This window comes from Plecotus auritus, assembly GCF_963455305.1.
Source record: "Plecotus auritus genome assembly, chromosome: 9".
In the NCBI taxonomy this organism is placed as follows: Eukaryota; Metazoa; Chordata; class Mammalia; order Chiroptera; family Vespertilionidae; genus Plecotus; species Plecotus auritus.
The window spans coordinates 69,259,675-69,269,310 of record NC_137783.1 but is presented as its reverse complement, the minus strand read 5'-3'; the positions used below and the strand labels follow the sequence as shown (position 1 = coordinate 69,269,310).

Here is a 9,636-nt window from a genome sequence, read left to right as displayed (position 1 = left end):
GAGTTTCCCTCATTGCCCCACGGACCAATGTGGTTTTCGTTACAAGGTACGACTCCCTGATTGGAAGCTGGTGGAGGTCCAGGGAGGAGAAGTGCGGGGCAGCCTTTAAACGAGTCACAAGCCCCAAATGAGACAGCGATTGCCAGGAAAGAGCTGAAATGCTTGACTAGCACGAAGGCTACGGGGATTTTCCCTCTTTCTTAAAAAAAAAACACACACACACACACACAGAGAGAGAGAAAGACCCAGTGGAAAAAAGTGATGAGTTGTGAGGCAGGCAGCGGGCCCTCGCAGCTGGGGAGACAGCGCACAGCTCATTTGTTTAAATTTGCACCTGTCGGCTGCCACCTCTCTATAGGTACCCGGCTGGGAGTTTCTCAACATCAGACCGCAAGTGGCCAGTTTGGGGACAAACAGCTACAACTATGAACTACCCCTTAACCCTGGACATGGACTTCATCATCAACTACAACCTGGAGGACCTGGTGAGTAGGGACAGATGTTCGCCCAGGCCCTACTTGGAATTCTAAATATTTTGTGCCCAGGGTCCCAGGAAGAGGGAAAAGCTGTGGTGTCCCCTCCCACCCTGGCTGGACAGAATCTAGACAGACCCTTGGGCCCATTCTATGACGGAGCACATAAGCAGAGCCACTGCCTTAAATAGACACCCTTTAGTGGGAGCTAGAAATGGGGGTTCAGTTTCTACATCCTCCCTAACTTGCTCTGTGACCTGGAATGAGTCACGTGGCCCACCCTCCTTGCCTCTCAGGGCTGATGTAAGGATGTAGCCTGGGAAGAACTGGGGGGTTTTCTTAATCTCAGGGGGCTGTCATTGCGAGTCGACCACGCCGTGTGTACATATTCATCGCTTGCTAGACAATTCTGTCATGGGGGCACTCCGTTCTGTTGAGGACCTGGTCTATCCCCCAACATTGGCTTGTGATCTAGCCGAGAAAAGACCCTCACCAGAAGGTCTCAGACAATCATTATTGCTAAACGGGAGAAGTATGAGGCCAGGTGGCCAGCTAGAGAGAGCACCGGTGGCCGGAGGCCAGGGCAGGGGTCCAAGTTGGTGAGTGGACTCTGTGTTCATCCTAGAACATGGTGTGACCTCCTTGCAGAACTGACCCTCTAGAGCCCAGGTACTGGGGGCTGCGAACAGCCCCGGCCTCACTCTGCCCCACCAAGCCTCTCCCAGGCAGCAAGGGTTCAGTGGGCTGGGTTGTCACTGGGCCCCCAAAGAATGTGTGTGTGGAGCATCTCCGCCAGAGACCCCTCCTGCTTGCAGGCAGCAGAGGACTGCTTCAGGGATCTTCTGGAAACTTCTTTGTGGTCTTTTCTCCCTTCCCCCACAGCCAATGGCACTTCTGGGCTGGACTATGAAGGAACCAAACCCTTTCTCCTCACCTTAACCTCACCCTCCAGCTCCCCTGGCTGTAGTCCATAGTGTAGCTCCATCCCCAGACTTGCTGGGAAGGTCTGCCCTCGCCTGCCTGGGTCCTGGGGTGTGGGCGTGAAGTAGACTGTCGGAGAGAAGCTGAGGGGAAGGCTAACTGCCTAACGTCGGGCCTAAGCCCCGGATAATAGAGCCAGAACCATCCATCTAATCAGACCCGGTGAAATGGAAACAGCCGCTTCTTCAAACATTATTCAACATTTCAGGACAGCGAGCACTCGCCAGGCGCAGGGCTTAGCGCAGGCCTCACGCCCGCCTGAGCTCCAGCACCGCGTCTAACCGGAATCGGACTACCCCTCCCGCCCGAGCGGCAGCGTGCCGCCCCGGCCTGACCCGGCCCTGGGAGCTGCTGGTCTTCCTCTGCCCCAGCTCTGAGCTGACCCCAGCGCTGACCCAGTTGCTGTCAGGAGCCTGCGACAGGCCCTCTGGTCTGGCTTCTGAGAAGCCTCACCATTTCCCCTAACTGCTTGCCCGCCACGCTCCACTGCGTGACCTACTAGACAGGTGGTGGCGGGGGCAGGGCGATGGCAGGTTCCAGCTACCAGGACCCACAGCCCAGGAGAGGGGCCTGGGGCTGCTTCATGTCACACTTCAGACAAGTGGTCGCGGACCAGGTGTCCTGGTGAGGAACCTCCGTCAGGGGCCGTGCAGGGCGGCTGTGGGGCTCATCTGTACCCAGCTCCCAGCACCTGGCATCACCTTCACTAGTTCCTGGTGCCCCTCCGGCTGTGGCCCCCCAAAGCACGGTCCACCCCCACGGGAGGCCTCTTGACCGGCTCTGTAGGAGACCCTTGGTAGCAGAGTAGAAGGATCTTGCACGTAGTCGCTTCTGAATAAGTATGGATTGGTTTGCGATTTATCGAAGGTCTTAGCTCACCGTTTCTCTAGAAGTTAGGCCAGCTTCGATGCCTGCTGCCTCCTGCTCCCTTGGCCTTGCCCCCATACATGCTCCCTGTCCAAGAGCTCTGGTCTCCACGCTCCATGGCTGGGTAAGACCTGGGGCTCGAGGCCATCAGCCACGTGCCTGCTGGTCACCCTGTGTGTCCTTTCTCCTCTAGAAACCTAAGTGTCAGGGCGAAGGAGCCAGGTCCCTGGGTGGGCGTGCCAGGGACCCATCCTGCCTGGAAGGCGGATCTGGGCAGACGTAGCAAAGCCTGGTCCGCAGGCACCTTGATCTGAGAGCAGGCGCCTCCTCAGGACAGAACCAGGAGCCGGAGCACCTCCGGGGGGGGTGGGGGGCATCATAAACGGCACCTCCGCCCCACCCTGCACCCACCCAGGGGGAAGCGGCTACAGAGCAGGGAGAAGCTCCCCCATCCCCAGCTCCTGACCCTGACCCTCCCCAGCGACGGCCCCATAAACTCTGGCTCCAGTGTGATCAGAACAGTACAGGCTGCAAAGCCCATCCGCGCGCCATCTCATCTCATCTCACCCGGAGGTGCAGCAAGGACCCCAACCGGTGCAAGTGTTTCTGGGCTTTATCTTGGGGGAAGGGAAGGAGCCCCTGCAATGAGGTCAAAAGTCCCAGAAGAAGCCCAGTGGAGGAGGCCCCCTGGGTGTGATTGGAGGGGTTGGAGGTGAGGGGAGACCCAGGGCCAGGGCGGGGAGGGTCAGCACTGGGGGCATCTGGGCTCAGGCGCAGACCACAGCCCCCGTAGGAGCTCTCGCCCGCCTCGAGGCTGGGCCACTCTAGAGCTACGGCCTGGAACGTGGCACGGCGTTTGCACTGAGACTCAGGACCCAGGCCTGAGTGAGTGTCCTCTCGGGAACGATGGACAAACTCTCAGGCTGCGGTCTCAAGAGGTTGCTGCGCACACGGAGGAGACATCAACCTGTCCCTCAGGCTGCGTGGCTCTGTCTCCAAAGTGCAAATTGGTGTGGGGTGCCCAAGGGGACCCCCTAAACCTAAAGACTCAGTGCAGAAGTAGGGATAGTCTAGTCTCCCCTCAGAACCACAGCCAAAGTCGTGCTCTGTTCCTAAGAGCCGAAACCCGTGGGTAGAGGAGGAGCCCCGGGGGCTCGCCCCTGACGGGGTGGGGGGTGGGGGTGCCGAAGAGAGGAGAAGCTTGGCACAGGGCAAGCCAGCGACCCAGGTGTTCTTTTGGGGAGTCAGATCCTCCAAAGAAAGAGTGGGAGAGTGGGGGCCCTGGCCGGTGTGGCAATGTGGATAGAGCTTCAGCCTGGGAACTGAAGGGTCCCGTGTTCGATTTTGGTCAAGGGCACATGCCAGGGTTGCAGACTCGATCCCAGTAGGAGGTGTGCAGGAGGCAGCCAATCAATGAGTCTCTCTCTTCATTGATGTTTCTGTCTCTCTCTCCCTCCCCCTTCCTCTCTAAAATAAATAAAAATATATTCAAAGGAAGAGTGTGGTGAGGGATACAGACCTCTGTCCTCACCCTCAGCCCAGTCTCATTCTTCCAGACCCCAGCCCCTCCTCAAGGGTAGAATGAGAGACGCACTGGCTGACTCCACTCATAGCTCCTGCCTCTCGGCTGGACTATCCAGACGGGACATGCACGGAGGCACGCATGTGCTCCCTGTGTCAGCCGTGGTCTACACCTGTGTGTAGATGCTCTGCCCCTGAAGTCCCGGCTCTGCCCCTGCCCCCAACTCAGGGCTGAGAAGCAGAGTCAGGCTGGGGCGTTCATTGGCTGCAGGACAGACAAGTGAGAAAACAAAATAGCTCCCACCCAGGTCCCAAGCCACATGAAGGTCAGGCTGAGACCCAGCTCCGCCCTGGACGGGGCAGCAGCCAGAGGACCCACGCAGCCAGGAGCTGGGAGCAAAGGGCGCTGGAGGGCAGGGTTCAGCCTCCTTTCTGGAGTAGGAATCCCTTCCCACACACAGGGGCCCAACTTCCTCTTCCTCCCAAGAACCCCCCGATGTTGGACAGTTCTGCCTGTTAAAAGGTTCTTTCTCCTCTGCCTGGAGCCCCTGTCCCCAGCCTCTGCCCATTCCTCCCGGTCAGCCCTCTGAGCCTCACACCACAAGCCCAGCTTGCCCTCTCGCCCACGGGGCTCTTGTCAGTCCTCCAAGAAGACAGTTCTCCTAGACTCACGTCTCCTCTTCACCCCCGGACCTGAGAATGTCCCCCCACTGCCAGCTGTCCACCAGTGTCCAAACCAAACAATGTGGGCTGGGGCCCGGACGGCCGCCTGCAGGCTTCTGTTCACCTAGGGCAGGGCAGGGCCTTTGTTCTGCCCGGGGCCACGTGGATATTAATAAGATCATTCCCAGGCCATACAAAATTACCCACTTAGCCCAGCCAGCGTGGCTCAGGGGTTGCATGTTGACCTATGAACCAGGAGGTCACGGTTCGATTCCCGGTCAGGGCACATGCCCAGGTTGCGGGCTCCATCCCCAGTGTGGGGCGTGCAGGGGACAGCCGACCAATGATTCTCTCTCATGATTGATGTTTCTATCTCTCTCTCCCTCTCCCTTACTCTCTGAAATCATTAAAAAAATAAAAGAGCCCTGGCCAGCTTGGCTCAGTGGATAGAGCGTCAGTCTGCGGACCAAAGGGTCCCAGGTTCGATTCCGGCCAAGGGTACATGCCTGGGTTGCAGGCTCGATCCCCAGTGGGGGGCGTGCAGAAGGCAGCCGATCGATGATTCTCTCTCATCATTGATGTTTCTATCTCTCTCTCCTTCTCCCTTCCTCTCTGAAATCAATAAAGAAATATATTTTAAAAAAATAAATAAAATAAAAAAATAAAAGAGCTGGCCCTAACTGGTTTGGCTCAGTAGATAGAACGTCGGCCTGCGGACTGAAGGGTCCCGGGTTCGATTCCAGTCAAGGGCATGTACCTTGGTTTCGGGCACATCCCCAGTAGGGAGTGTGCAGGAGGCAGCTGATCGATGTTTGTCTCTCATCGATGTTTCTAACTCTCTATCCCTCTCCCTTCCTCTCTGTAAAAAATCAACAAAATAAGTTTTTTTAAAAAAAAGAGCTGGCCATGCAGTGAGGGAGCAGGTGCCCACCCTGGTCCTGTGACAAAGGCGCACGTCATGTAAGAAGGGACGATGTGAAGCTAAATGGAAGAGCCGAGAAGAATGGAGGAAGTGATGGAGCAGGCCTTGACCTTGACGGAAGCCTAGGCATCTGGCATAGTCAGGAAGGACTGCTCAGCCAAAGGAAGTGTTTGGGCCAAGTTTTGGAGACCAGGTTGTGCTGAAGTGCCAGGGCAGGCAGGCTGAAGCCATAAAATGAAATGTGAGGTTTGAAAAGTCAGAGGAATATTTATTTTGTTGAGATTTAAAGGCCCTTTGGAGGCATTTAGACCTCACCCTGCAATTCCAGGGTTTTCAAGTGAAAATAGAACCATTTTCTTAAACAAAAGCCTTAGTGGGAAACGCCACCTTAGTGGAGGCGCCTGGTATAAAGGAAGGGGTGGGGGCTGGAGGCTGCCCCTCCCCCCATTCCCGGAGAAGTCCCTGGAATCCCCACTTCGGGAGTGCCCGCACGGTGTGGGAGTGTAGCAAGAGGGTTGGCTCTCTTTCCTTGAGGGAACTTGGAGGTGAACCCTACTTCTTTCTGAGCCCCACATTGTATCCTGTTGTCTGAATACATGACAGTGGTTTACTTGAATCTTTTTTTTTCTTTTAAAATCTTTATTGTTGAAAGTATTACATATGTCCCCTTTTCCCCCATTCATCTCCCCCGCCCCGCCCCCCAGGCCTTTAGCATCCTATTGCCTGTGTCCGTGGGTGATGCATATACTCATATGACTTCATTGGCTGATCTCTTCCCCACTCGCCCACCTTCCCGATCTTCCCTCTGAGCGACACTTCCATGGCTCTGGCTCTATTTTTGATCATCAGTTTATGTTGTTCATTAGATTCCACATATGAGTGAGATCATGTGATACTTATCTTTCTCTGACTGGCTTGTTTCGCTCAGCATCATGCTCTCTAGGTCCAAGGCTTACTCCGATCTTGAGGCACTTTCTCACAAACATGGCTTTCCCTATCATTGGTTTTGCTATTCAATGTGAAGTGGGGAAGAAAAGAAAAAGAAAAACAAACAAACAAACACCATTGTTTATAGGTAAACCGGGAACCAGCAGGACCCTGGTGTTATGGGGATTTGGGGTTGGAAAATCCTTCCTCTGTGTGGAGCCGGGCAGAGTGAAGACTCACAAAGGGACACTGATCCCCAGCATCAGGGTGCCGGTGGGACAGAGGGCATGGCAGAGGGATGGGGCAGGGGTCTGCATGGTACCAATGTATCCCCTCACCCGCTTCTCCAGTCACATGCCCCAGGGGGCAGAAGGAAAAAACCCGATTGGGGAACGGGAACTGGGGCCCCTGGGGCGCCGCAAACGCCGGGGTGTGCAGGACCTCACTCTCTGGAAGGAGGGCAGCACGGGACCCCCAGAACCCGGCTGCCAGGACCTCTCCCAGCCTCTCCCTCCCTGGGCTCTTCGATTCTAGACATGCATTGGTTATCACTGGTTTTGAAAATGCCATAGAGAGGGGTCTGGTGAGGGAGGAGGCGGGAAGGACAGCCTTGGGGAGGGAAGGGGAGCAGGTGCAGGGGGCCAGCTGTGAGTGAAAGGTATGAAAAGGCACAGCCAACCCCCCTCTTCCTCTGCGGTTAGCTGGGTAAGCAACCTCAGTGCCGGGGAGGGGTTGGGAGGGGGGGAGGAAGGAAGGGAGGGAGGAGGAGGAGGAGGAGGAAGCTGGGGCAGGGGAGCTTCCGGACAGAGTGGGCACACCTCCTTCCCTGGGAACAGGCTCCTCCCTCCCTCCCTCCCCCTGGGCCTGGTCTCCCTCCCTTTCTCTTGCTTCTGAGGCTGCCAGGGGAGCAGAGAGACAGCAGGGAGCTCTAGTGATGGGAGTGGCGGGAGGGAAGCCCAGGCCCTGCCTCTGGTGGGGGAGGCACTGGCTCTGGAGTTAGATCAAGTGGTTCAAACAGCCTGATCTTGAGCAAGACACATTGGTAAAGTAGGAGCATCACCTGCCGGAGCCTATTGTTAGATGAATGGAAATGGGAGGCTATTACTGCAGCTTCCAGGACAATGAAGGCAGACAGGGAGAGAGGGACACATCAAGAGGGGGCCAGCAGCCCTCGGCAGCACCTTGCCGGCGGTGGGACCCTAGGCTTCACGAGTGAACAGACAGCTCTGGCCCCACTGGAGCCATCCCACTCTAGAGTCTGGATTCCAGCCCCGACTGCAGCCTTCACAGCTGGGACACAGACAGGGGTCACTTTCGGGCACAGCCCTTTAGAGTCTGTGAACCATGCCACACCGCGTGTGTCTTTTCGTCTCCATCACTCCCCTGAGCGATCAGTCCCTTTTATTTATTTTTTAAAATATATTTTTTATTTCAGAGGGGAAGGGACAGGGAGAGAGAGAAACATCCATGATGAGAGAGAATCACTGATGGCCTGCCTCCTGCATGCCCCCTCCTGGGGATCAAGCCCACAACCTGGGCCTGTGCCCTGACTGGGAATTGAACCGTGACCTCCTGGTTCATAGGTGACGCTCAACCCCTGAGCCACAGCAGACGGGCCCATCAATCTCTTTCATAGATGAAAACTGAAGTGGGAAAAGGCACACAGCGATGTGGTCAAGGACACTGAGGGGCGTTGGGTGTGGTCATTGGGACACCATGGAGTGCAGGCAAGAGCAGTCAGCGGGGGATCAGGACAATCTGTAGGGAGTTGGGGCCCCTCTCCAGGGAGCAAGGCGGGTCCTCAGTTCTCTGCCTTCCTGTCTCCTCGCTCCTGCAACCCAAGGAACTAGGAAACTACAGCGACAGCACGGAGACCGCCCCCGTGGAAAGCCACATCTGTTCGGCGGCCGAGGGGCCCCTGCTGACCTCCTTCAAGGCCGTGTTCATGCCCGTGGCCTACGGCCTGGTCTTCCTCCTGGGGCTGGCGGGCAACGTCCTGGTGCTGGCGGTCCTGGAGCGGCACCGGCACACGCGCAGCTCCACCGAGACCTTCCTGTTCCACCTGGCGGCGGCCGACCTGCTGCTGGTGCTCATCCTGCCCTTTGCTGTGGCCGAGGGCTCGGTGGGCTGGGTCCTGGGCGCTGTCCCCTGCAAGGCTGTGATCGCGCTGCACAAGGTCAACTTCTACTGCAGCAGCCTGCTGCTGGCCTGCGTAGCCGTGGACCGTTACCTGGCCATCGTGCTGGCTGTCCATGCCTACCGCCACCGCCGCCGCCTCTCTGTCCACGCCACCTGCGCCGCCGTCTGGCTGGCGGGCTGCCTCCTGGCCCTGCCCGAGCTGCTCTTCGCCAAGGTCAGCCAGCCCTCGCGCAACACCTCGCTGCCGCTCTGCACCTTCTCCCAGGAGAGCCGCGCCGAGGCCCGCGCCTGGTTCACCGCCCGCTTCCTCTACCACTTCGGCGGCTTCCTGCTGCCCATGCTGGTGATGGGCTGGTGCTACACGGGGGTGGTGCGCAGGCTGTGCCAGGCCCAGCGGCGCCTGCAGCGCCAGAAGGCAGTCAGGGTGGCCATCCTGGTGACTAGCGTCTTCTTCCTCTGCTGGTCGCCCTACCACGTGGCCATCTTCCTGGACACCCTGGCCCGGCTGCAGGCCATGGGCGGCAGCTGTGCGCTGCACGGCTACCTGTCCGTGGCCATCACTGTGGGCGAGTTTCTGGGCCTGGCCCACTGCTGCCTCAACCCCGTGCTCTACACGTTCGCAGGGGTCAAGTTCCGCAGCGACCTGTCACGGGTGCTGGCCAAGCTGGGCTGCGCTGGGCCCGCCACCCTCTGCCAGTTCTTCCCCACCTGGCGCAAGAGCAGCCTCTCTGAGTCAGAGAATGCCACCTCCCTCACCACCTTCTAGGTCTCAGCCCCCCTTTTTTCTTTGACTTCTTAAGGGGAACCCTGACTCTGGAAACTTCGCAGGACTGGGATCCCACGAGCTTGCCTGGCCAGCAAGGCAGGCCGATGCTGCCTCCATCCCTGCTGGCTCTCCTCCCCTGGGGCTGGGCTGGGGTTCAGGGAGGGAAAGGAGCTCAAAGGCCCAAAAAGGCACTGTGCCCACCTGAGTTGCCTGGGCTGAGAGAGCCCCGCCCGCCTTCCTCATCTTAACCACCCAAAGCTCGAGAAACAAGTTTGCTTCTGTCTTCACCAAAGTGGAAAGCCATCAACCCCCAGAATGCGCCCACGTCTCATAGGCCACTAGCCTCCGCAGCTACCAGCCCTCCTCCCACCCCGCCC

The 9,636-nt window shown here is 57.9% G+C and overlaps 1 protein-coding gene across 2 annotated transcripts; it reads left to right on the top strand.

Annotated features, from left to right (window-relative positions):
• Positions 1–425: 425 nt before the first annotated feature.
• CXCR5 (C-X-C motif chemokine receptor 5) lies at positions 426–9,259 on the top strand (the record flags this gene model as incomplete). 2 transcript variants are annotated; one of them, XM_080688501.1, is made up of 2 exons in its annotated part: positions 426–485; positions 8,198–9,259. In XM_080688501.1, 2 exons carry the CDS (start codon positions 426–428, stop codon positions 9,257–9,259), a joined length of 1,122 nt encoding a protein of 373 aa, XP_080544627.1. The 2 variants fall into 2 exon arrangements, with proteins under 2 accessions (XP_080544627.1, XP_080544628.1); XM_080688502.1 differs by having other exon boundaries at positions 426–489; positions 8,205–9,259.
• Positions 9,260–9,636: the final 377 nt, after the last annotated feature.